The sequence below is a fragment of the Balaenoptera ricei genome, chromosome 6 (genome assembly GCF_028023285.1).
Source record: "Balaenoptera ricei isolate mBalRic1 chromosome 6, mBalRic1.hap2, whole genome shotgun sequence".
NCBI classification, from domain to species: domain Eukaryota; kingdom Metazoa; phylum Chordata; class Mammalia; order Artiodactyla; family Balaenopteridae; genus Balaenoptera; species Balaenoptera ricei.
In genome coordinates, this window is record NC_082644.1 from 40880043 (window position 1) to 40907294 (window position 27252).

The 27252-nt window shown below is 42.0% G+C and overlaps 1 protein-coding gene across 5 annotated transcripts in view; it reads left to right on the forward strand.

Annotated features, from left to right (window-relative positions):
* The window catches only part of FRMD3 (FERM domain containing 3), a 375352-nt gene that overhangs the window by 267045 nt on the left and 81055 nt on the right, over nucleotides 1-27252 (forward strand). For all 5 annotated transcript variants that reach the window (XM_059924546.1, XM_059924545.1, XM_059924547.1 and 2 more), the window contains 3 exons: nucleotides 1570-1648; nucleotides 6729-6826; nucleotides 19081-19204. In XM_059924546.1, the coding sequence (XP_059780529.1) occupies nucleotides 1570-1648; nucleotides 6729-6826; nucleotides 19081-19204 (301 nt within the window). The remainder of the gene's footprint in view (nucleotides 1-1569; nucleotides 1649-6728; nucleotides 6827-19080; nucleotides 19205-27252) is intronic.

Consider the following 27252-nt stretch of genomic DNA (forward strand, 5'->3'; position numbering starts at 1 on the left):
GGTTTTATAATAAAAAAAAAACCTATTAGTTTTTATTCTTTTGAGATGATGATTTAAACAAGTTGAAAGAAATCTGGGGAATGTATAAGGATAAAATATTTTGAATCAAAATTGAGTTTCTAGATATCGTGAAAGATGAATGACTTAAGAATCATTTGTATTTTTCTTCATTGTTTCTTTGCTGTATAAGAGGTGTTCATTTTCTCCTAGTGCTCCAGAAAAATGTTCCCTTTCTTAAATCTAGGGAACACAGGGTCAGGTTAGGAGCGCCCAACTCAGTTAAGAAATTTGCTAGTTTCTGGTGGGGAAGTGGAGCATTGAGCGGAGGGTTCTGACATCGGTGTGTGTGTGTGTGTGTGTGTGTATATTTTTAATCAGTTTTTCTCTGCTGAAATATCCAGCAAGATGCTGCTATGTTTTTCTGGGATTTGGATACTTTCTTTCAAACTATTTTAAATAATTGTTTTCCATATTAAATTATCCTCTTATACATTCATTTTTGATGCCGATAGTTCTTTCTACATAAAGAATTTGTCTACATACAGAATAGCCCCAGATGTTGTAGAATTGGCTGGTGATTTAACCCCTGCTGATTATGAAAGAAGATTTGAGACAGAATAGGGTGCTGTTTGATATTCACATTTGGATGTAGTCTCAGAGCTGATCCCAAGCAGCCATACTGATACAGAGACAAATAATGAGTGGGTATGTCAGATCCATAGAAATAATAATACTAACCATCGTATTTCTTTGATTTTAACATGCTCGTTTTATATACTAACTGAAATCTGAATGCATTTTACTGCACTTGTGTGCATTTATTATGTTAATATCGCAAGTCAACAGTGGTCTTATAATTAAAAGAAATCCTATAGAATCCCCTTGGCTGGCTATTGAGTTCTGGAAGTTTTAATGCACTTAGAACATTCCAGAATCAATGAACCTCAACCAGAATTTCAGGCTGCATAGTGCTATCCTGATTTAGACAAAGCAGGAAATTATAAAAGTGTTTCTTTTCATGCAAGCAACTGCCTCATTGATAGATAACACTAAAATAATCCTAAAATTATACGAAGTAGGATCTGTGCATGGCGACTCCATTTTTAAAATCCTGATTTTAGGTCAACAGCGCCATCACTTTGGGAAAACTAGTCATGTGCAGTGACATTTTTCCACCTCATAGGCCAAAAAAATATTTCACTAGGCCAAAAACCTGAGTGGTACTTACGAACAATTTATCTGTCAGAAGAGAATGGGAAGAATGGAAGAGAAAATGTTATTTGAATCTGTGACCTGGAGAGAAGGAAAGAGCCATGACATGGAAAGCTGTGCTGACTGACTAGGTTGCCTGTATCCTGAGTTTGCTTTAGGTGTCTTGTCAAGCATTTCCATTGAGTTTTGTTGTCACTGTTGCTTCGTTTTTTTGGACATAATATCTGTTCTTTCAGAAAATCCCCCTGCCCCTCCCCCCAGGCTAGGCTGGAAGGCTTCCTGGCTGACTCTCCTGTGTGTGTTTGAGTCCATGGTCTTTTGCTGCTTTTCTCATGCTTTTTCTTTATGACGTTTCAGCTCATCCACCATACACCATGTGCTTTAGAGTGAAATTCTACCCACACGAACCCTTGAAGATTAAAGAAGAGCTCACCAGGTATTTTTTTGTTTGTTTGTATGTTTAACGTGCCCCTTGAACCAGCCAGGGCCTCTGAGTTTTACTCTTGTCTAGAGTGGAGTGTCTCCAGCAAGCAGGCGCTCAGCTCAGCATTTGGCTTGGAATGTTTCTCTTACACTTAATTGTCTTGGGACTTTTCAAACCGTTGTCATTGGGAGTGTAATTAACTGCACAAAAAAGCAGTGGGTTTAAGGAGGAGGTGCTTTCTGAAAGCACCTGACAGTGGGATGCTAAAAATAAATAGAAGACGACTGCGCTTAGGATATGGGCAAATTCATAGCTAGTGCAGCCGCTGGGACCTGTCTTTTGGATCTAAGCTTTTCTGAAGGGAAAAGGTCCCTTGATAGAATGATGGACTGTTTTGTCATCCCGCATTCCGCTTGCTAAATGACCGACCGCGGAGCCGGCTTCCCTCTCCTTGTAGACTCTTCTCAGCCCAACTCTCTGCATTTTCTGGTTCTAGGGCCAGGGCCACGTGGCAAATAGTCCACCTTCTGGGGGTTTGGCTTCCGTGAACAGCCTTGGCCAATGCCACTGAGCAGGGTCCCAAGAGGGCCAACTCGGTGGATGGAGAAGAGCCCATGTGTTCTTAGCTCTTAATGAGGCTCTGATCTGGTGACCGAAAAAAGCCATTGTGTCTAGTCATCTCTCAGGATAATCTGCGTGGGTCCGAATGCAGCAGAGAAGCAAAGGCAGTTGACATTGATCACCATGTGCAGAGTCACGTGCTAGGGTATTGTGCTCTCTCATTATCCACGAGGGTCTGGTAAAGCTCCACCATAGTGACACAAGGTGATGTTGGGAGGGAGCCATTCTCCGTTAGTAATTTGTGCACAGCCATTGGTGGAGGTTTGTGCTTGAGGGCGGGACAGGGTAAGCGTGGGAAAGGAGATGATGGACATTGTAAGTAGTGGTTGGTGTTTTGCAATCTGGCCTGCTTTTTTTTTTTTTTTTAATTAAGGTAAAATTCACGTAACATAAATTTTTTTCACCGTTTCAGTAGCATGAAGTACATTCACAATGTAAGGCAACCATCACCATTATCTAGTTCCAGAACATTTCTTATCACCCCAAAAAGAAAGCCTGTACCCATTAGCAGTCACTACCCACTCTCCCATCCCCCAGACCCTGGAAACCACTCATCTGCTTTCTGTCTCTATGGATTTACCTGTTTGGGACATTTCATATACATGGAATCAAATGGTATGTGGCTTTGGCCTGCTTTTGGCTTGAAAAATTTATTTATTTATTTGTTAAGTACTTCCTCAGTTCCTGCTGTCTGCAAGGGCTATATGAGCCACCTAAATAAATAAATAAAGATATTTGTCCTACCCTCTGGGTGCTAACAGTGTAATTAGGAAGATCAAATCAAATACTAATGCCAGGCATTATTTCATCAGGGGCCAAAATGGCTCACTTTTGTCACTTGTTTTCTTTAAAATCTTGTCCAGAGGATAAAAATTGAATATGTGTCACAATATAAATTAAGGATGGGTCTTTGGTTGGTGATGTTGAGAAAAGTCCCATTGGAAAGTAAAAGGGTACAAAGTTTTAGTTAAATCCCTCTCAATTGAATTTGCTAGCACTTCCCTGAATTTGTCTGAATAACTGAGGTATGAATTGTGTGACATTGCGAACATTTTTATGTCTCCAAAGGAAATTTAGACGATACAGGTAGAAATGGGCTTTTCTGAGTCCACACAGTCCTTAGAATTCAAAAGGAATCTACAAACTGTGGAATGACTGAGGTACTTATGACTTAAACCCTATCTTGAAAGAATTTAGTTTTTATTGTTTGATAAGTTATTTTATCATAAGATTAATCTAAAATTTAAGAATTTAATAAATGAGAAGCTAAGATCACATTCATGACCAGGCTTAGGGGTAAAGAAACACTGAGAAAAAAGCAGTTTTAAAAGAGCAAAACAACAAAAATACTCACCAAAAAGGATATTTGAAATCATTTTTTTAATCCTTCTTTTATCTCTCCATTTACACAGTCACCTTACAATCCTTTAGATTTCTGAGGCATTTGTAAATGCTATATACAATTGAATGTAATAAAAGCATGTTGGTTTTAAATTTTTTAGTAAGAACCACCTTTAAATTCATGTTAGATAGAGAAGCATATCATTAACGATGGCATAATAATGTATGCCCCAGATCCTCTTGTGTTTTTGTTGCTTAATTCTTTCATGCAGGGAGGGGTGAGACTGAAGGAAAATGCATTATTATTATTATTATTTTGGTGGCTATTATATTAAAAAATGAGTATCTGAACCTGAAGCCATTTGTAAGGCTCAGTGGATTATGTGGAATCCATAATAATCCATGATTATCTCTAGAGTTCACTAATATGAGCAAGGACCCAAACTCAGCTGTTGTGAAAGCGGATTTTCTTTTCTCAGGAAGCTTTTGTCAAACTCGGTTTCTGAGTTATGGGATCAGAACCCAAACGTCTCATTCATCAGTAAACATTTATTTGAAACTATTTTCCACTACTAAACTCACCAAAACCTGGAAAGGAATGCTTTTTGTTCAATGCATACGTGCAGCACGCAGAAAAGAAACTTGATGGCATTTAGCCAGGTAGTTTACATTCTTTAGGAAAGGAAAGATTTCATCATCTCAAGTATTTGTGCGACCTTGGCATTGTGAGCGATCTAGGGCCGTGGTCCTCAAGGTCACGTCCCTGGATTAGCGCAACAGCATCACTCGGGAACTTGGCCTCTGCCCCAGACCTGGGATGGGGCTCTGCAATCTGTATTTTCACAAGCCCTCCAGGGAATTTTAAAGCATGTCAAATTTTAAGAACCATTACTCTAAGGCAATTGGATTTTCAAAAGTATTAGCTTCTTTAGGCAGATATTAGACTGTACAATTCAGTGGGTTTAGTATGTTCATAAAATTGTGCCACCATCACTGTGATCTCCTTCTAGAACATTTTTATCACTGCAGTAGGAAACCTAGTATTCAAGCAGTCTTTCCCCATGCCCCACTCCCCCCAGCCCCTGGCAGCTACTAAGCTCTGTTTTTGTCTCTGTAGGTTTGTCTATTCGGAAATTTTATAGAAATGGAATCATATAATATGTGGCCTTTTATATCTGACTTTTCACTTAGCTTAATCTTTTCAAGGTTCTTCCATGTTGTAGCGTGCATCAGTAGGTACTTCATTCCTTTTATGGCTGAATAATATTCCACTGTATGGATATATCACTTTCTTTTATCCTTTCATCATTTGATGAGCATTTGGTTTAGCTATTATGAAGAATGCTGCTATGAGCATTCATATACACATTTTTGTGAGGACCTAGATTCTGATTTAATTGGGTCTAGGGTAGGGTCCATGTTGGTATTGTTTAAAAGCTCCCCCAGGTGATTCTAACATGCAGTCCCTCTGAGAACCTCTGGTTTAGAGCCTTATTACTCAAGTGTGGTCCATGGGCCTGCAGCTCAGCATCACTGGGGAGCTTATTAGAAATATGGACTCTTGGGCCCCACCCAGACCTACTGAACCAGAATCCACATTCTAACAGCATCTCTGGGTAATTCACGAGCTTACTAAAGTGTGAGAGGGACCAGTTTAGGGAGATACTCTGGGTCCTTGATGGCCAGTGTTAATACTGTTCCCTTGACAAAATGTACACTAACTCCAGATCAGAAATTTATTAGGGACTGCCTTTATGTCCTGCACACAATTCCATACAAAGTTGGGGTCAGAGAGTGTCACTTGAACCTCCATCGTGTGCCCGGTGCCTAGCACTGTCATGGCATAAAGCGGGTGTGAGATAAAGATTCATCAAGTGGAAGCACCAGGGAGCCACTGAACCCTTCAATGCATCTGTGTGTCCCGGGATGGCGAGCTCCAGCACTTGGGGAGGCGGGGGTCGGGGGGCTGCCAGCACCTGAGTGATCTGAGTACCTCAATCACACGTTCTGAGCGGGGTTGTGCATGAGGCTACTCACAGGCTGAGTAAAGATCAGATTATTTGAGCCCTGGAGGTAGTGACTGGGACCGATTGGGTGGTACTCCCCACCTGGCCTCAAGAACCAGGAAAGAAGAAAAAAAGGTTGGTCTCTGCGACTTAAACTCCAAAATAAACAGAAAGAATCTGCACACACCTATAAAGTTAGTCAGAAACAATAGACCCCAGGCCTGAGCCTTCAATGAAAGAATCAATCCGGCTGAGACATAGGAGGAGATCTGAAGAGGGCGTGATCAGCGTAGAGGAACAGAGGGGGCAGTGACAAGATGAGCCTGAGCCAGGGGTGGTGACCTGGCACCGCGCCCCCCGCCATCCCCAGCTGAATCAAGCCCATGCGTATTTTTCGTTTGGCACTCCAGTGTTTTCAAAAATAGAGTTTGCTGCAACATTTAAAATTCAAAGGATTTCACTTCTAAACCCGTCGCCGTGGCGCTGGAGCTGCTGCACAGCGGCTGACCCCTTCGCGGGAGCCAGCACCCTCTGTTCTGCTTCCCGAGCCCCGAGCCCCAGCCTGTTTCACTCAGTATCAGGTTTGTCTGGCCCTGAGGCCGTCTGTTTGCCATCCCTGGAGAAGCGGAGAGGACACTAAACAGATGACCGCTCGTGCTGTGAATAAGTTGGCTCTCTGGCCTCCTAACCAAGTCTTTTTGAGATTGATGAACATGAGTCTGTCTGCCCCCGGGACTAGTCTCTGTAGACTGAGTCCGATTCCTGACTCCTCATTCCACGGAGAGCTCGGGCAGCCTGTACCTGAGGTGCTGGTGGTGGTGACAGCGGCTGCGGTTGTCCTTGTGTGGGACTTTCTGCCAGGGACGGTGGCTGCTAGGCCCTGTGGCTCTCCTGCATCCTTCCTGTATCTCTTTGGAAAGGGCCAGCCACACAGCTCTGGGAGCTGCCGCAGACACTTCAGGTTTTCTGAACTCTGGGCGCTCCTCCCAGTTTTCCTCTGCTTGCCCTCTGGGGGGCTTGGGTAGGGCTCTGGTGACCCAGGTGGATGAAACATGAGCAATCCTTCCACTTCTTCCAGGCCTCGGCCAAAACTTAGGGCGACTCTTTCTCCTTTTGCATTGCAGGTATCTTTTGTACCTGCAAATTAAAAGAGATATTTTCCACGGTCGACTGCTCTGCTCCTTTTCAGATGCTGCCTACCTGGGTGCCTGTATCGTCCAAGGTAAGTGTGGCCACGGCTGCCCGTCCCCACCATTGTACTGGACAGTAGAGCTTTGGCTGTTCAGAGACTCCCTCCTCCCCAGCCTGTGCCCATCCAGCCCGTGTCATGGTTTGAGGCCAGGCAGGGCTGGGTACTTAGCAATGGACCCCTGCCTCCCCTTCCCTCCCAAGCCTCTGGGGTCCTGGTGGAAGGCTGGGCTGCGGTGGTCACAGGGGCCTCTGCAAGAACGAAGGTCCTCAAGGCCCCGAGGTAGAGCTCAGACTCTCTGTTTCAAAGGGGCTGGAATGCTTGACTTTATAAGAAGCTTTGAAGGGATATGGGGTGTTCTGTGCTCTGAGCTCCGACCACCAGGTGTGGGGCGTGATGGGAATATTGAGCGGGGAATCTATGTCCAGGAAGGTAGGTGTCAAAGAGGTGTCCTTTCAAACCTTTGAAGTGAAATATCAAAGCATTTATACATATGTATTCACATGAGTAGTATGTGTATATATGTGCACTGTATCTAATGCTTCAGCTTTTCTAGTCACGGAGTATGGTGAGGGGAGTACCAGGCTCACAGCCTGTCATTCTGCAGTTTGAACCTGAATTCCCATTTCCTGGTTATTTCACCATAGACAAATGATTTAAACTCTTTAAACTTCGGTGTCTTCATATACTGAATGAGGTGGTCATACTTGTGTGACAATTTCATGAGACTTATTCTCAGGGTTGAACAAGCCCCAGAGGGTGCGGCATTGGGAAGTAGCAAGCATATAGGACCCAGGGTAAGCTTCTGGATGTTTCGACCTGTAAGAAGAAAGTGTTTGAGAGAAAGCTGTCTCCAGAGCCCAAGGCAGAGCATCGTCATGGGGACGGGCCCAGGACCCAAGTGAAGGATGACTCAGATGTTCTGTTCCCCTGGGTCAGCTGGGAGGCAGCTGGCAGCAGGGCCTGCTTGGAGGGACTCAGGTGTTCCAGCCATTTGTAGCATGGATGCTGATGACATGTTTATGAGAGAAGGGGAGGGTGGAGAGGGGAACTAGGAGAAGAGAGGAGGGATGGAGGGGAGAAGGAAGGAAGCAGGTGAGGACAAGGGGAGAGAGAGAGATTACCAAGTGAGCATGTCACCCTTATAAAGGATCTGAAATAGTGAAGGAGCTTATGATGGGGTCATAAGTGGATCATGACAATCGTCTGTCTGATCACAATTCCAACCTTCATTCACAGCTTAAGAGAGACACTCGTCATTCTCCTGGGGGTTTCACTGTCACTCACCACTGTCCCCATGGGATGCTGTGTGCTGTGAAATAGTTCCTAGGACCCTGTTTCCAGGTGTGTGTGCTCTCTGAGAATTCTGAAGTCTATCTGTGTTGCTTTCCCCCATCCTCTGGGAGCAACCTAGTGTCTCGCAGCAGATTTTGGCAGTGGTGTTAAAACCCTTGGAGATACTCAAGTTTAAAGTTAGAATGACAGTGATAGCCTGATGGGAAATAGTCCTTCCATCTGCCCCAAGGTAGAGTGTGTGCTTCTGAAAGCTGCCTCTCTTATACAGAGCTAAGGAATGTTCAAACCCCATAGTTCTTCTTCCCTGTGAAGACTGCAAGTGCCTAGTTAGGGTGCACTGTCTTCCATGAGGGAAAAGCAAATCGATACTAATCCAAGCAACAGACTGGCATATGAGGATTTCAGGATGCGTTTAGGCATTAGTGAATCATGGTCAGTTGTCCAAGGACAAGCTCAATATGGATCTGTAATGGGAAAACTCTCCATCCTGTTTTATGTTTGAAATAAAGCCACAAAGCCTCCATCCAGATGATCAGGGCCCTATTTTATCCCTTGTTGATGTTATCACTGACCATACTCACAGATGCCGTCGAGAGAGTAGAGTTGGAAGTGAACTGACAGACCTCAAGAAAACCTTTCAGCTCTAAAATGCAGCAGTGTCCATGAACCATTTGTAGCAAATCCAGTAAAAGCTGGATTCATCAAGTTCTCTGATGCTCGGGGTGGTATTACAGCAGCTCTAGAGATCATTACAAATGCAGATAAAGATCTGCTTTGTCAGAACTGCTTATGCTTACAGAGAGTGATAGGGAATGTGGAGTAAATGATTAGAAAGCAGAGGACATGTGACTTTTTACTGGCCTCTTGTTTGCTAACACTCTTTGAAGGAGCATGTTTTAAGCTTCAGAATATTCTGAGTGTATAAAACAGGCAGCCACCCAGAGTTTTGCCACCTGTACACACTGAATAAAATGAGCATATTCAATACATGCTTTGCATTGTCTTCATAATACCAATTGCAAAACAAACACACGAAGCCCTAGGAATCTATTTATGTTCTTTCTTGATACAAATATCTTTCCTGTCCCTTCTACAAAACAGCAATATGGCAGGATTACTGTTCTTATCTCCTCTGCCTGGTGTGTCCAATCCCTGTGGGTCTGTGGCTCCGTCTTGATATTCAGAACTCCGTTCAGATGTCACTTCCTCTGAGAAGTCTTCCTGGACTACTAAAGTAGCCTCTCTCTGCACATCATTCTTTCTCATGCCCCTGTTCTGTTGTCTTTTAAGCACTTATATTTGAAATTATCTTGTTGAGTTGTTTGGGGGCTTATTATGCATTGCCCCTTATGTAGGACCTAAATTCCATGGAAGTGGAACTCTGGGGATCTTTTTCACCGCAGTACCCCCGTGTCTGGCACACAGTAAGTTCTCCACTAAATATATTAAGTGAACCAGGGCACTTGCCTAAGTTGCACCAATGTATGCTTTATTTCTGTACTTGGGAAAGAGTGGTTGTTTCACTACCTCATCCATGTATTTGTCATGTGTTCTCTCAACATTTATTGAAGAGCTCCTAGGTGGCAGGCCACTGCAATGTGAAGTCCCTGTGAGGGGAAGGGGACAGACAAGTAAACAGGAAGCTGTGATGATGTGTTAATGTCTAAACAGAGGGACACACAGGGTCCCTGCTCTGACCCCAGGAGGGCCCCCCACTCAGCAAGGGTAGTCAGGGAAGGCTCCCAAAGGAGTTGACCCTGGGGCCGTAACATCCTGTATCTCAAGTTCTTTTGGAATGAGTCCTCTCCAAACCAGGGGAAGTGCCACTGTCATGCTTGCCCTTTGTACTTACCATCACCCGATCACACTCATCCTTTTGCTTCAACTCTTTGGATTTTGCTGACAATTAAATTCTCTTTAATTTTAATTTAATTTAATCTTAATTTAAATTCTCGCAAGCCATCCCATGTACTGTATGTTATTTGTTGTAACTTTACCCTCATCGTCACATGTGGGAGAGAGAACCACGGGCTCCTTACCCAACTCCTCTATGGAAAACAAAATTTGAAGTTAGAAGTCCTTAATCATTTACAAACGGCCTTTTGCTTCAGGTGAAGTCAGAGTTAAAGACAAGCTTTAAGGAACAAGAAAGCTGGGCATGTGATGGGGGAGACGTTGACATTTACCTTGTCAGCAACCCTGTGCAGTTTCCATGGCATTTCTTCTCTAGTTTGCTGGCATTTGCCAGGCTACTTATTTGCTGTGTTTAGCAGTACAAGGCCATTGTACTTCACAAGTTTTCCTGGAAAGAGAAATGCCCACCCAAAACAATACAAGCACAAACAACGCCACCCGTCAACTGTGCAAGGTGACATTGCATTGGACATGGCCTAGTTTAATATCAGTGGTCCGTTCCCTGCGGAAAAGCAGGCACTGGGTTATACCATCCCCTAAATTTTGGGGTCCATAGCCAGCTCACAGGGGCATGTGTATGTGTGTGTGTTTGCGTGTATGTGTAGGTGTGTTATGTGTGTTTCTTTTGAAACTTAGATTGAGTTAATCACCAGTTCGTGGCTCACTTTTCATCACTGGTCCCATCTATTGATTGATTGATTTCCCTTTTTTCATTATTCTCCATTTCTGTTCCTAAAGGCAACAACTGGGTTCATGTGTATCTTTGACTTGGCATACATCCTTATAAAATGATTAGTATTGTCTTGTGTGTATATACTCTCAAGTTTCATAAAATAAATGGGGCTATAGAACTCATTTAATACTTCCTTTTTATGCTCAGAACACTGAGGAATCTATTCATATTTCTGGGTATACATCTATTTTGTTGCTTTTAGTTGCTACAGAGTATCCAGTAGGGTGCATTGCCCATGTGCTATTTACTGCTCCCATCAATAATGAACACCCTAGTTGCCCCATATCTTTTTTCGCACCTGGAGTTTTTTAGAATATACACCCAGAAATGGGATTGCTGGGTAATAATATTAGACTAAATACTCCTAGCTTGCTCTCTAGAAGAGCTACGTGCACCAAGAATCTTCGGACATGTACAAGTACTTCTATTTCTTCATGTCCCTGCCAACACATAGAATCATCCGACTTCCTAAACTTTTTGTTAATCTCATAGGTGTAAAGTGACATCTTCTAGTTTTGGTTTGCACAGCTCTCATTACTGGTGAGTTTGGGCAGCTCTCCATACATGACGCCTTTGGGTTTCCCCTTCTATGAATTGGCTGTTGATATTCCTTGACCATTTTCCTATTGGAATTCCTGCTCATGTACTTATAGATTTGTAGGGGTTCTTTCTTTATTCTAGATATTAGCCTTTGTCAGATTTAGATTTTGCAAATATGTTATTTCAACTTATCTATTATTTTGACTATGATGTCCTTTAATGAACAGAAATATTTTTATTTTGATATGATCAAATTAATCAGTTTCCCCTCTATGGCTGATGGCATTTTGGGTCTTATTTTACTTAAAATAAGTCCTTCCTCCTGTGGTATACATTTTAAGTTGTTTTCAGAACTCTGTAATTTGAGCTCTATTAAGAAGCTTTAAAGAGCTTTGCTTTCCTCCCAGTTTTATCCTTTTACAGTCATTAGATGATTCAACAATGAAGCGACAGTAGATACAAATTACTGAGTTGGATGTGATTTTGCAGATGTGCTTAAGGCATATTGATTTCTATCTACTTCAAAGTCATGTTGGTGATCAAGTTCCTCAGTACCATTTTCCCACCATCTTTAATCTACTTTCCTGGGCCATTTCTGCCTGAGATACTTGCCCCTTCTGGCTCATTTCCCTTAGCAAGCTTGTGGAATCAGTACAAGGTATTCCCACTGCAAGAGCATCACCTTTGCTGCTTCAGGCTCTGCTCGATGCATATCCTAGGTCCATCTTCTCATAGACCCTCTGGGTGCTCAGAGATGTGCAGGCATTTCTTTTTACCCTTAGAGACCCTCTGGACGTACTCTATATTAGGACCCGGCAACAACCTTAATCTGGGATGCTCAGCCATACTTTGATACACACTCTTTAATTTGAAGAGCAATCCATTTATTTTAAAGTACAATCCAGGGCTTCCTTGGTGGCGCAGTGGTTGAGAATCTGCCTGCCAATGCAGGGGACACGGGTTCGAACCCGGGTCTGGGAGGATCCCACATGCCACGGAGCAACTAGGCCCATGAGCCACAATTACTGAGCCTGCGCGTCTGGAGCCTGTGCTCCGCAGCAAGAGAGGCCGCGATAGTGAGAGGCCTGCGCACTGCAATGAAGAGTGGGCCCCGCTTGCCGCAACTAGAGAAAGCCCTCGCACAGAAACGAAGACCCAACACAGCCATAAAAAATAAATAAATAAAAATAAATAAATTTAAAGCACAATCCTCTTGGGTACCTTTATGTTGTGATTTTTCATTGATTGAGCCACACCTGCACAAATCTCAGAGCGAGCAGCTCCAGCCAGGGAATTCCTTGACTCAGAGAAAATTAACTGTGAGAGGAAACTTGAGGAACACCCAGTGGTTTCCAGCTAGAGGTGGTAACACCTCCTATTGTGGGGAGCATTTGGAAACATTGGGAGGCATTTTTGCTGGTCATAATATCTGGGTGTGCCACCAGCACTTAGTATCTGAAGGGTAGGGGTGCTAAATGTCTTACCATGCCTTGGAAGGTCTGAAACAATAAAGAATTGTTTATTTCCCCAAATGCCAATAGTGCCTCTTTGAGAAACAATGATTTTAAACTCCTTTATTGTATAGATGAAGAAAATGAGACCCAGAGAGTTCGGCAAGTGCCCAAGCACACACAGCTAAATCTGAACTAGAATATGACCTTCTAGACACTCAGGCTGTGGTCTTTCCATGGATACAGACACATTTCGTTGGGTGAGCTTGTTCCATGATCTTCTTTGGGGTGGCGGGAGCCATTCTGTGTACACCCTGCTCTTTTTGTTTTGGGTTTTTTTTTGTTTTTTTTTTTGTTTTGTATTTTTGTTTTGTTTTTGTTTTTGTTTTTTTTAACATCTTTATTGGAGTATAATTGCTTTACAATGTTGTGTTAGTTTCCGCTGTATAACAAAGTGAATCTGCTATACGTATACATATATCCCCATATCCCCTCCCTCTTGCATCTCCCTCCCACCCTCCCTATCCCACCCCTCTAGGTAGTCACAAAGCACCAAGCTGATCTCCCTGTGCTATGCAGCTGCTTCCCACTAGCTATCTATTTTACATTTGGTAGTGTATATATGTCAGTGATACTCCCTCACTTCGTCCCAGCTTACCCTTCCCCATCCCTGTGTCCTCAAGTCCATTCTCTACATCTGCATCTTTATTCTTGTCCTGCCTCTAGATTCTTCAGAACCCTTTTTTTTTTTAGATTCCATATATATGTGTTAGCATATGGTATTTGTTTTTCTCTTTCTGACTGACACTCTGTATGACAGACTCAAGGTCCATCCACCTCACTAAAAATAACTCAATTTTGTTTCTTTTTATAGCTCAATAATATTCCATTGTATATATGTGCCACATCTTCTTTATCCATTCATCTGTCGATGGACACTTAGGTTGCTTCCATGTCCTGGCTATTGTAAATAGTGCTGCAATAAACATTGTGGTCCATGACTCTTTTGAATTATGGTTTTCTCAGGGTATATGCCCAGTAGTGGGATTGCTGGGTGGTATGGTAGTTCTATTTTTAGTTTTTTGAGGAACCTCCACACTGTTCTCCATAGTGGCTGTATCAGTTTACATTCCCAACAACAGTGCAAGAGGGTTCCCTTTCTCCACACCCTCTCCAGCATTTACTGTTTGTAGATTTTTTGATGATCGCCATTCTGACCGGTGTTAGGTGATACCTCATTGTAGTTTTGATTTACATTTCACTAATGATTAGTGATATTGAGCATCTTTTCATGTGTTTGTTGACAATCTGTATATCTTCTTTGGAGAAATGTCTAATTAAGTATTTTGCCCATTTTTGGATTGGTTTGTTTGCTTTTTTGATATTGAGCTGCTTATATATTTTGGAGATTAATCCTTTGTCAGTTGCTTCGTTTGCAAATATTTTCTCCCATTCTGAGGGTTGTCTTTTCGTCTTGTTTATCATTTCCTTTGCTGTGCAAAAGCTTTTAAGTTTCATTAGGTCCCATTTGTTTAGTTTTGTTTTTATTTCCATTTCTGTAGGAGGTGGGTCAAGAAGGATCTTGTTGTAATTTATGTCAAAGAGTCTTCTGCCTATGTTTTCCTCTAAGAGGTTTTTTTTTTTTGAATTTTTGAATTTTATTTCATTTATTTTTTTATACAGCAGGTTCTTATTAGTCATCAATTTTATACACATCAGTGTATACCTCTAAGAGTTTTATAGTGTCTGGCCTTACATTTAGGTCTTTAATCCATTTTGAGCTTATTTTTGTGTATGGTATTAGGAAGTGTTCTAATTTCATTCTTTTACATGTAGCTGTCCAGTTTTCCCAGCACCACTTATTGAAGAGGCTGTCTTTTCTCCATTGTATATTCTTGTCTCCTTTGTCAAAGATAAGGTGACCACCTGTGCTTAGGTTTATCTCTGGGCTTTCTATCCTGTTGCATTGATCTATATTTCTGTTTTTGTGCCAGTACCATACTGTCTTGATTACTGTAACTTTGTAGTATAGTCTGTATTCAGGGAGTCTGATTCCTCCAGCTCCATTTTTTCCCCTCAAGATTGCTTTGGCTATTCGGGGTCTTTTGTGTCTCCATACAAATTGTGAAATTTTTTGTTCTAGTTCTGTGAAAAATGCCAGTGGTAGTTTGACAGGGATTGCATTGAATGTGTAGATTGCTTTGGGTAGTAGAGTCATTTTCACAATGTTGATTCTTCCAATCCAAGAACATGGTATATCTCTCCATCTGTTTGTATCACCTTTAATTTCTGTCATCAGTGTCTTATAGTTTTCTGCATACAGCTCTTTTGTCTCCTTAGGTAGGTTTATTCCTAGGTATTTTATTCTTTTTGTTGCAGTGGTGAATGGGACTGTCTCCTTAATTTCTCTTTCTGATCTTTCATTGTTAGTGTATAGGAATGCAAGAGATTTCTGTGCATTAATTTTGTATCCTGCTCCTTTACCAAATTAGCTCTAGTAGTTTTCTGGTAGCATCTTTAGGATTCTCTATGTATAGTATCATGTCATCTGCAAACAGTGACAGTTTTAATTCTTCTTTTCTGATTTGGATTCCTTTTATTTCTTTTCTTCTCTGATTGCTGTGACTAAAACTTCCAAAACTATGTTGAATAATAGTGGTGAGAGTGGGCAACCTTCTCTTGTTCCTGAGCTTAGTGGAAATGGTTTCAGTTTCACCATTGCGAACAATGTTGGCTGTGGGTTTATCACATATGGCCTTTATTATGTTGAGGTAAGTTCCCTCTGTGCCTACTTTCTGGAGAGTTTTTATCATAAATGGGTGTTGAATTCTGTCAAAAGCTTTTTCTGCATCTATTGAGATTATCATGTGGTTTTTATCCTTCAACTTGTTAATATGGTGTATCACATTGATCGATTTGCGTATATTGAAAATCCTTGCGTTCCTGGAATAAACCCCACTTGATCATGGTGTATGATCCTTTTAATTTGCTGTTGGATTCTGTTTGCTAGTATTTTGTTGAGGATTTTTGCATCTGTGTTCATCAGGGATATTGGCCTGTAGTTTTCTTTCTTTGTGACATCTTTGTCAGGTTTTGGTATCAGGGTGATGGTGGCCTCATAGAATGAGTTTGGGAGTGTTCCTCCCTCTGCTATATTTTGGAACAGTTTGAGAAGGATAGGTTTTAGCTCTTCTCTAAATGTTTGATAGAATATTCCTGTGAAGCTATCTGTTCCTGGGCTTTTGTCTGTTGGAAGATTTTTAATCACAGTTTCAATTTCAGTGCTTGTGATTGGTCTGTTTATATTTTCTATTTCTTCCTGGTTCAGTCTCAGAAGGTTGTGCTTTTCAAAGGATTTGTCCATTTCTTCCAGGTTGTCCATTTTATTGGCATATAGTTTCTTGTAGTAATCTCTCATGATCCTTTGTAGTTCTGCAGTGTCAGCTGTTACTTCTCCTTTTTCATTTCTAATTCTGTTGATTTGAGTCTTCTCCCTTTTTTTCTTGATGGGTCTGGCTGATGGTTTATCAATTTTGTTTATCTTCTCAAAGAACCAGCTCTTAGTTTTATTGATCTTTGCTATTGTTTCCTTCATTTCTTTTTCAATTATTTCTGATCTGATGTTTATGATTTCTTTCCTTCTGCTAACTTTGGGGAGTTTTTTTTGTTCTTCTTTCTCTAATTGCTTTAGGTTTGAGGTTAGGTTGTTTATTTGAGATGTTTCTTGAGGTAGGATTGTATTGCTATAAACTTCCCTCTTAGAACTGCTTTTGCTGCATCCCATAGGTTTTGGGCCATTGTGTTTTCATTGTCATTTGTTTCTAGGTATTTTTTCATTTCCTCTTTGACTTCTTCAGTGATTTCTTGGTTATTTAGTAGTGTATTGTTTACCCTCCATGTGTTTGTATTTTTACAGTTTTTTTTCCTGTAATTGATATCTAGTCTCATAGCGTTGTGGTCGGAAAAGATACTTGATACGATTTCAATTTTCTTAAATTTACCAAGGCTTGATTTGTGACCCAAGATATGATCTATCCTGGAGAATGTTCCATGAGCACTTGAGAAGAAAGTGTATTCTGTTGTTTTTGGATGGAATGTCCTATAAATATCAATTAAGTCCATCTTGTTTAATGTATCATTTAAAGCTTGTGTTTCCTTATTTATTTTCATTTTGGATGATCTTTTCATTGCTGAAACCAGGGTGTTAAAGTCCCCTACTATGATTGTGTTACTGTCGATTTCCCCTTTTATGGCTGTTAGCATTTACCTTATGTATTGAGGTGCTCCTATGTTGAGAGCATAAATATTTACAATTGTTATATCTTCTTCTTGGATTGATCCCTTGATCATTATGTAGTGTCCTTCTTTGTCACGTGTAATTGTCTTTATTTTAAAGTCTGTTTTGTCTGATATGAGAATTGCTACTCCAGCTTTCTTTTGATTTCTGTTTGCATGGAATATCTTTTTCCATCCCCTCACTTTCAGTCTTTATGTGTCCCTAGGTCTGAAGTGGGTCTCTTGTAGACAGCATATGTATGGGTCTTGTTTTTGTATCCATTCAACCAGACACAGGTCTTTTGTTTGGAGCATTTAATCCATTTATATTTAAGGTAATTATCAATATGTATGTTCCTATTACCATTTTCTTAATTGTTTTTGGTTTGTTATTGTAGGTCTTTTCCTTCTCTTGTGTTTCCTGCCTAGAGAAGTTCCTTTAGCATTTGTTGTAAAGCTGTTTTGGTGGTGCTGAATTCTCTTAGCTTTTGCTTGTCTGTAAAGGTTTTAATTTCTCTGTTGAATCTGAATGAGATCCTTTCTGGGTAGCGTAATCTTGGTTGTAGGTTTTTCCCTTTCATCACTTTCTATATGTCCTACCACTCCCTTCTGGCTTGCAGAGTTTTTGCTGAAAGATCAGTTGTTAACCTTATGGAGATTCCGTTGTATGTTATTTGTTGTTTTTCCCTTTTAGTATTTTTATATTAAAAATATTATATAATTTATATTATATAAATTATATAATATTTAATAATATATAAATATTATAAAAATGCTTTTAATATTTTTTCTTTGTATTTAATTTTTGCTAGTTTGATTAATATGTGTCTTGGCATGTTTCTCCTTGGATTTATCCTGTATGGGACTCTCTGTGCTTCCTGGACTTGATTGACTATTTCCTTTCCCATATTAGGGACGTTTTCAACTATAATCTCTTCAAGTACTTTCTCAGTCGCTTTGTTTTTCTCTTCTTCTTCTGGGACCCCTATAATTCAAATGTTGGTGCGTTTAATATTGTCCCAGAGGTCTCTGAGACTATCCTCAATTCTTTTCATTCTTTTCTGTTTATTCTGCTCTGTGGTAGTTATTTCCACTATTTTATTTTCCAGATCACTTATCCATTCTTCTGCCTCAGTTATTCTGCTGTTGATTCCTTCTAGACAATTTTTAATTTCATCTATTGTGTTGTTCATCATTGTTTGCTCTTTAGTTCTTCTAGATCCTTGTTAAACATCTCTTGTATTTTGTCTATTCTATTTCCAAGATTTTGGATCATCTTTACTATCATTACTCTGAATACTATCCTTACTCTTTTTCAGGTAGACTGCCTATTTCCTCTTCATTTGTTTGGTCTGGTGGGTTTTTACTTTGCTCCTTCATCTGATGTGTATTTCTCTGTCTTCTCTTGCTTAACTTACTGTGCTTGAGGTCTCCTTTTCACAGGTGAAGGTTTGTAGTTCCCGTTGTTTTTGGTGTGTGCCCCCAGTGGGTAAGTTTGGTTCAGTGGGTTGTGTAGGCTTCCTGGTGGAGGGGACTAGTGCTTCTGTTCTGGAGGATGTGGCTGGATCTTGTCTTTCTGGTGGGCAGGACTATGTCCGGTGGTGTGTTTTGGGGTGTCTGTGAACTTAGTATGATTTTAGGCAGCCTCTCTGCTAATGGGTGGGGTTGTGTTCCTATCTTGCTAGTTGTTTGGCATGGGGTGTCCAGCACTGGAGCTTGCTGGTCGTGAGTGGAGCTGGGACTTAGCCTTGAGATGGAGGTCTCTGGGAAGAGCTCTTGCCGATTGATGTTACATGGGGCTGGGAGGTCTCTGGTGGACCAATGTCCTGAACTCGGCTCTCCCACCTCAGAGGCTCAGGCCTGACACCAGGCCAGAGCACGAAGACCCTGTTAGCCACACAGCCAAAGCAACCCAAACGTTTATCTTTCTGGCTTGACAGAAGTTGCCGTATTGCTGCTAGTGTTGGAAGGTCTCCTGAAGAGGGGGGGGAGGGAGCACTGTGGCTCAGTGCGGGGACAAGGACACTGCTCTTGTTGTTTTTAACCTTTCTTTTTCTCTTTATTTTTTCTGGTTGCAGCTGAGCTCGGTGACTATGATCCTGACGAGCATCCTGAGAATTACATCAGTGAGTTTGAGATTTTCCCCAAGCAGTCACAGAAGCTGGAAAGAAAAATAGTGGAAATTCATAAAAATGAACTCAGGTAATAGGGGTAGACATTTGTAGAAATGATAGAGGTGAGAAAGTGTTCTTATTGCAGGGAATGTGGAAATCGTGTTGTGAAGAATATTTGTAATGTATGGGTAGACTCTTTCAGGTGGCAGGTCAGTATTTCTGGGTGCTATCAAGGTCCTCCATCAATGACAATCTCAATAATGTCGGGTCCCCTGTGTGGCTGTTTATGAACCATCAGCAGTTATTAGAGCCATATACTTTCTTCTGGGTTTTAACAACCCTGAGTTTCTGAACATGAAATCTAGGATAAATAAGTAATCCTTTCTATTTTGAATTTTGCATTGCCTCTTCCCCTACTGTGGCCATTGCTGAAAGCTTTGACTCCAAGTAGAGTAGAATCCATTGACAAGGTTTCCTTTCCTGATCTGCTTTCAAGATGACAGATTCAGCATCTGCTTCTCTTTTCCTTGTCTGTGATGCTCCAGGACGATTGATAACTACAGAGGAGTAGGAGTAGTGAAATCACATACAGTATTTATTCACTGTGGACCAGACACTGTTCTCAGTACTTGTGCATATTGACTCATTTAATCTTCGCAACAAGTTAGGAGATAGGTGCCATGATTGTTTCCATTTTACAGATGAGGGAACTGAGGCACAGGGTGATTAAGCATTTTACCCAGGATCACACAGCTAGCAAGTGACAGAGGCTGGATTTGAATCCAGGCAGCCTGGCTCCAGAGTCTGTGCTCTGGAGCATTGTGATGCTTCTGTTCTGCATAGGCTACGAGGAAGGAAATGAAGCATGAATAGGAATCATCACCAATTTGGAATCCAGGTAACTCAGGTATTCTAATCTGTAACTAGAATATAGATCCCTGCAAGTCACAGAAAATTCATTTTGATAATCATAGCAAGCCTGGGCTCTGCTATGACAAGTATGGATGAAGAACTGTGTGTGTTGAGATGCTCCCATCTTCTGCGCTTCTGGTAATCATAAAAAAAAAAACACACAAAAAACCATAGTATCACTGGATTATGAATCCTGGAACAAATAACTGTCCCCTTGAGAGGGAGTGCTGAGATCCCTGCTTTGTGCAGGCACTCCCCCTGCTGGTAATTCTGAGAAGAGTGTACATGTGGGCATTAAAGGTGGCAGCATAGTTCAGCTTTAAAAAGATGACCTTTGTCCTTAAGAGGTAAAGATGATTAGATATCAAAAATTGTACAGATTTCAGAAAGCAACATACCATCTCTATGGATAATTTTAAGGCATTGTCTCCCAATGAAAGCTTTGTTGAAAATATGACAGTCTGCCTACTCTTTCTACAATTTGGGAACAAGCATGCTAGAGGTAAAAGTAAAGTTCCAGTGCTTCAGTTGAGGGCTTGTGGACCAGCAGTGTCTGAGCAGCACAGGGTGAGATCCTCAGGATGAAGCAGTCACATCCACTATGCAGACTGGTAGGGGAAGGGGATTGAACGGTCTGCTGTGACCAGAATTTGCAGGGTCTCAAATGCTCAGAACATATGATAATAAACATTTTTTTAATATATAAATTTATTTATTCATTTATTTAATTTTGGCTGTATTGGGTCTTTGTTGCTGTGCGCATGCTTTCTCTAGTTGTGGAGAGTGGGGGCTACTCTTTGTTGCGGGGTACGGGCTTCTCATTGCGGTGGCTTCTTTTGTTGCAGAGCACAGGCTCTAGGTGCGCAGGCTTCAGTAGTTGTGGCACACGGGCTTCAGTAGTTGCAGCTCGTGGGCTCTAGAGCACGGGCTCAGTAGTTGTGGCGCACGGGCTTAGTTGCTCCGCGGCATGTGGGATCTTCCCGGACCAGGGCTTGAACCCGTGTCCCCTGCATTGGCAGGTGGATTCTCAACCACTGTGCCACCAGAGAAGCCCAATAATAAACGTTTATTGAGCTCTTACTGGATGCCAAACACTGTGCTAAGAGCCTTACATGCATCGCCTCACTCAGTCCTCCCAAACTCTACGAGGTTGGTGCTATTGTTGTTCCCTGTCTGAGGTGAAGAAAGCACAGCCTGGAGTGGCTGAAGGACTTGCACTGTTAGTAGCAGAGTCAGGACTTGAACCTTGCTCTTACCTGACACTCATACCCATGCTCTTATCCCCTGTGCTGAGCAGCCGTAAGGCAACCTGGTAGTCACATTGATGTTCCACAGTGATCATGATGGCGATGGCCCAGAGGGTGGAGACTGTGGCAGGAGGATCAGTTAGAGCTGTCATCCAGGCAAGACATGCTGGGGACCTGAACAAGAATTGGAGTAGAGAAAACTGAAAGAAGAGGATTTCGAGAGATGTTGCAGGAAGACTTGGTGGCCCACTGGATTTCATGAGCAAATGAGTGGATCCAAGAAGATTCCAGATTGTTTTTTATAATAAGAAAGCTGTAGATTGGACCTTGTGCCAGCATCTGAATTTGTTGACAACCCTGAAAGTAGTCTTCATGCATCTAGAGAATAGACAGAGTCAACAGTCAGCTATGGTTTGTAGACCTTGGAAGTAAACTCCATGGCTTGGCCAAAGCTGCCTTCCTGTGGCCCAACACATTTGTAACACACAGAAAGCCCTTGTGAAGAAGTCAAAGTTGTATGTCTGGAGGATGAAACAGCCAGATAGCCTGTGATATTGAAAAGAGACATTCAGAGGGTATTTTCCTATGTGTTTTTGCTCCTTTTTCTCCTTAAGTAGTCATGTGTTTCCTTCTGCATCAGTGCAGCAGAGAGAGAGTTCAGGTTTGGATGGAAAGATAAGAAGAGCAGGCAAGCTGACAATGCAGAAGAGAAGGGACTTTCTATCAACAGAATAGGTTGGAAACCTGCTACAGAGACTGAGGTTGCCCTGGGGGATCAGCGAGCCCTTTGCACACAGGTCATGAAAGTATCAATCTTCTTGTGTGGGAATTGGACCTCTGGTTGGATTGCTCTGCAAACCTGACAGTTCCAGGAAGGAGTCATAGATGGAAGAGACCCATATGAGGCTGCACCAAGGTGTTAACCATCTTACTCTCCAAGGTTATCACAGCACTCATGACCCTCCCACACAGCAAGGGGATAATGCGTGATCAATGATCTGTTGTTATGGAAACTTCCTGAATGTTTTCCAGTTGGCCTTTGTTGGGGTTTGAGCCTGCTCCCCCCGCCCCCCCCAAATAATCTCTTGCTCCCTACCCGGTTTCTGACCCAGTCAAGAAAGAAAACAAGAGATGCCAATAGAGACACTCAGACATTAGCAGAAATGACCATGATTTGCCTGATAAGCAGGATTAGCTCTGTGGGTTCACAATCTTCTCCAGCCTTTTTACTTGATTAGAATCCTTCTTCTCCTGTGCTCTCTGTGGAAGGTACTAAAGCTGTGATTCTTGGGAGAAAATGAATCAGGGCGGAAGAACTTTCCTCCTTAGGAGGCTACACAGTGCTTGAAGGTGGACCCAAGATGGATTGATAGACAGGCATTAATAAGGGAGTTATTTAGGGGGGAGAGAGAGAGAGAGAGAGGGAGAGAGACTCTGGAATTTTGAGGTGCTTGAAAATATAAGGCCAAGGTTTTAGTAAGAGTTTGCATGGACTAAGTGCTTAGATTCCTTTAAATGTTGAAAAGATTTGCGAGTGAAGATTGAAGTTCGTGGCTAGGTGAGGTTTGCTTCTTCAGATGTGCCACATCATTGACTGAGGCGGGGGAGAGGACATAGTTTTGCAAATATAATATCATAGTTATTGATCATCTCTGTACCAGTCAAGGTAACTAGATTTTCCTGAGGAAACAACTCCAAAAGCTCAGTGGGTTAGAACAAGAAAGGTTTGTTTGTTTGTTCATTTATTTATTTACTTCTTGCTCTGCTGTATACCCACCAGAGGTCAGCTGGGGGCTGTACTAGTCATTCTCACTCGGGTCAGTCACAAACTTGAGTTTGCCAGGAAAAAGAGAGCTGTGAAAGGTCCTGCTTCAGCTTGGAAGTGATACATATCACTTCTGCTTTACCACTGTGGCCAGAACTAGCCACATGGTCCCACCCAACAGCAAGGAAGTGCAGTTCTATCAGGTGTCCAGAAGGTGCAGACTGGAAACAGCTGGCAAACAGCTCTTAATGGCCTTCACAATCTCATTGACTAATAGAGTTTTTGTTTTAATAGACTTTATTTCTTAGAAGAGTTTTAGGTTCACACCAGAATTGAGTGGAAGGTATACAGATTTCCCCTAAATTCTCTGCCCCAACACATGTACAACCTTCCCCATATCATCATCCATCCCCCACCAGAGTGGAACATTTATTATAATTGATGAACCTACATTGATACCTTAGGGTTCCCTCTTGATGTTGTATATTCTATGGGTTTAGACAATAGTATAATGACGTATATCCACCATTATAGTATCATACAGAATACTTTCACTGCCCTAAACACCTTCTGTGCTCTGCCTTATTCATCCCTCCCTCCTCCCTAACCCCTGGCAACTGCTGATCTGTTAACTGTCTCCATAGTTTTGCCTTTTCCAGAATGTCATATAGTTGGGACCATACAGTATGTAGCCTTTTCAAATTAGCTTTTTTCACTAAGCAATATGCATTTAAGATTCCTGCTCGTCTTTTATTGATAGCTCATTTCTTCATATTGCTGAATAATATATTCCGTTGTATGTACCACAGTTTATTTATCCATTCACCTACCGAAGGGCATACGGTTGCTTTCAAGTCTTGGCAATTACGAATAAAATTGGTATAATCATCCATGGGCAGGCTTTTGTGTGGACATAAATTTTCATCTCCCTTGGGTAAATATCAAGGAGCATCATTGCTGGATTGTATGGTAAGAGTATATTCAATTTTGTAAGAAACTGCCAAACTGTCTTCCAAATTGGCTGTACCATTTTGCATTCCCACCAGCAATGAATGAGAGTTCCTGTTGTTCCACATCTTTACCAGCATTTGGTGTTTTCAGTGTTCTGGATTCTGGCCATTCCAATAGGTATATAGCTAATAGAATTTTATTTAGAAAGATTTTATAAAGGCATCTTTGGGCCTCTTAATAACCTGTGAACTGGAGAATGTAGATATGTATCAATATGATTCACATTTTTGAATATATGTTTATGCTAAAACTCACTGAGGCTGAATAATTCTTCTAGATCAGGTGTAGTTAATAAATTTGGCTTTCTGGGCTGTATGGTCTCTATTGCAGCCACTCAGCTCTGCTTTTGTAGAGTGACATAGACAATACATAAATGAGTGGGCTGTGATTCACTAAAACTTTATTGACAAAACAGATGGTGGACTGGATTTGATCCATGGGTTCTAGTTTGCTGACCTTTGTTTTAAACATCTAGTAGAGCAGGTCTAGAATCAATTTCTGCTTCACTATCCTGACTCTACAGATAATTTTGAGACAAAAGATCCATATTTGTTTTTAAAACTATGTATAAGAAATAATCTCTTAATTTATAGATTTTATTTGAGTTTGGTATGCAGAGGTGAGATCCTAGCAATGGGACTGCTTAGAAATAGGTTATTCCTCCTTCTAGAGCCTTCTGGTGGCTGGAGGAAGCCATTGCAACCATCCCTGGGGATGTGACAGTTGTTATTTTTGACTCTTTTGGTTTCTGTTTTCCACAGCTTTAATCATGACCATCTGGGTTAAGAGGGAATACCCATACCATTAGTCCTGGGGGGTCCTCAGAGGGGGTTGAAGATCAAGAATGAGATTGATTTCACTATCAGGAACCGTGATAGTTTCTCTGGAGGTTTTCCTGGAGTTTCTACTCAGATAGTTCATCAGGTTTCTCATTAGAAGCAAAGACCTTTGGATTAGCTTCAGTAACAGGTCATCGGCTTTTAAATATTCAGAAAGCTCAATTGGCGGTGAAGCGGTTTGATGAAGTATATTCCTTGCCCTTAAAGAGCAGAAAAATTATCGGATTAGCCACCCCCATAATGATCTAATGCAGTGAGGTTTGTGCTGGAAGTAATAATGACACTGAGTGTATTTTAAACAGAGTCAGTATCTCTTTTTATTTCTCAAGGCTCACAATCTCTGTAAATCATGTGCCATGGCTTCCTGGCAAGGATTTATAGTTTCAAAAATGTCTAGCTTTCTAGAACTTCCCTGGTGGTGCAGAGGTTAAGAATCCGCCTGCCAGTGCAGGGGACACAGGTTCGACCCTGGTCTGGAAGATCCCACATGCCGCAGAGCAACTGAGCCCGTGTGCCACAACTACTGAGCCTGCACTCTAGAGCCCGCGAGCCACAACTACTGAGCCTGCGAGCTACAATTACTAAGCCTGCACACCTAGAGCCCATGCTCCACAACAAGAGAAGCCACCGCAGTGAGAGGCCTGCGTACCGCAACAAACAGTAGCCCCTGCTCACCGCAACTAGAGAAAGCCTGCGTGCAGCAGTGAAGACCCAACACCGCCAAAAATAAATAGATAAAAATAAATTAATTAATTAAAAAAAATAACAGCCCTTGGACTACACTCTCACCCAGATGTATGTTCTTTGGCCAAATAATAGTTTTGGAAAATGGAATCAGCTTCCATAAAGTTCTAGCTTTACTTGCAACTGGGGGATTTGGTAACATGCCTGTCACCTACATGACAGCAGCAGCACTCTTTAAAAGAATCATTTGTTCTCTGAGTCACCACCATCCCTGCTCAGTCAATTCACCCCCGTCCTCCATTGGATTGTTTGAAACCACCTTCTTTTAACAATAAGGAAACAGAGGCCTGAGAAATTAACTTACTCAAGGCTACACAGTTGTGAAGCAATAGAACTTGACCTGAAACCTAAGTGTTCCTGTAAAGCACTCTGATGTCTTTCTAAGTGGCTGTTCTTCTATGTGTCTTGCCCCTGTCCCAGAGCATCACCATATGTCTCCCCCATATCATGGCAGTCACCCAAATTTGTAGTGTTCTATCTAATGCTCTGCACAGATGCAATCCCTAATGTTCCCCAAGGAGCTTAGGAGAGATAATGTCCCTAAGTAAAGAGTTAGAAGTGACAGACTAGGGACTCTCACTTCCAGTGAGGATGTGGAAAGCACGAGAGAGGGATCTCCCCCTAACACCAAGACAGCACCAACAAGCTAGATAAACTACAAAGTCATATTTTTAAAACCCATCTGAGAGCTAAGGATGCAAAGAAACCTAAAGGTACTAAAATCCAGAATGCCCTTCCTGGGACAGCAGAGACGTGCTGTTGCTTTTACCTCTGGTGGTGGTGGGAGGAGGAGGAATATGCCAGAGGTGGGGGGCAAGGGGAACGAGCCAAACCTTTAACAAGGCTTTAGTGACCACGAGTGGGCTGACCTGACTGATTGGGGCCCCAAAGACTCCAGCTACAGAGTGAGTTGCACTTTCCCACCACCATTGGACCCCAGGCCTTCACTGAGTGAAGAGGGGCAGTATGCCAACGTCAGACAGGGCAGGAGAGCTGAGTGAAACCCCTCAGAGGCACTGCAGACCTTCAGCCAGGGCAGGACATCCCTTGCCAAGGGCGGGGGACATGACCACAGGAAGGAAAACAGTCATCTGAGGTGCAGAGAGCCGTGGGTGCGACTGGAGAGCAGAGGAGATTTCCTGCAGCTCAGAAAGTTGGCAGCCAAGCCATAAAGCATAGAGAACTCTCCAGAGTCTCGTGGATACTAAGATCCTAAGCCCTGCTGAAAGGCAAGTTCTGAGTGCACTTGCAAGCTTTGGAGCCAGTGGTAAACAAACTCTAAAGTTGCAACCAAGTTGCAGCAAAACCTAACCTAACTCAAGTTGAGAATTCTACTTTGCGGTAGCAGACCATTCTATTGGTCTTTTACCCAAGAGTTTAATTCTGGAGCTCACAGACCCAAATGGTTCAGGTGGAGCCAAATCCACCCCTTTCCCTGTCCAGCTGTGCTCCAAGCAGCCCAAGTCATTGCTGTCAAGACCCACACCTCACTCCACAATTAACGTCCACTAATAATTTGCATTCATTCTTGGGATGCTGTACGTCTTTGTACACTATGTAATGGTATGCTGAAGGAGGATCAATAAGAGAGAGAGTGTTTCTCTTGGCAAAAAAAGTT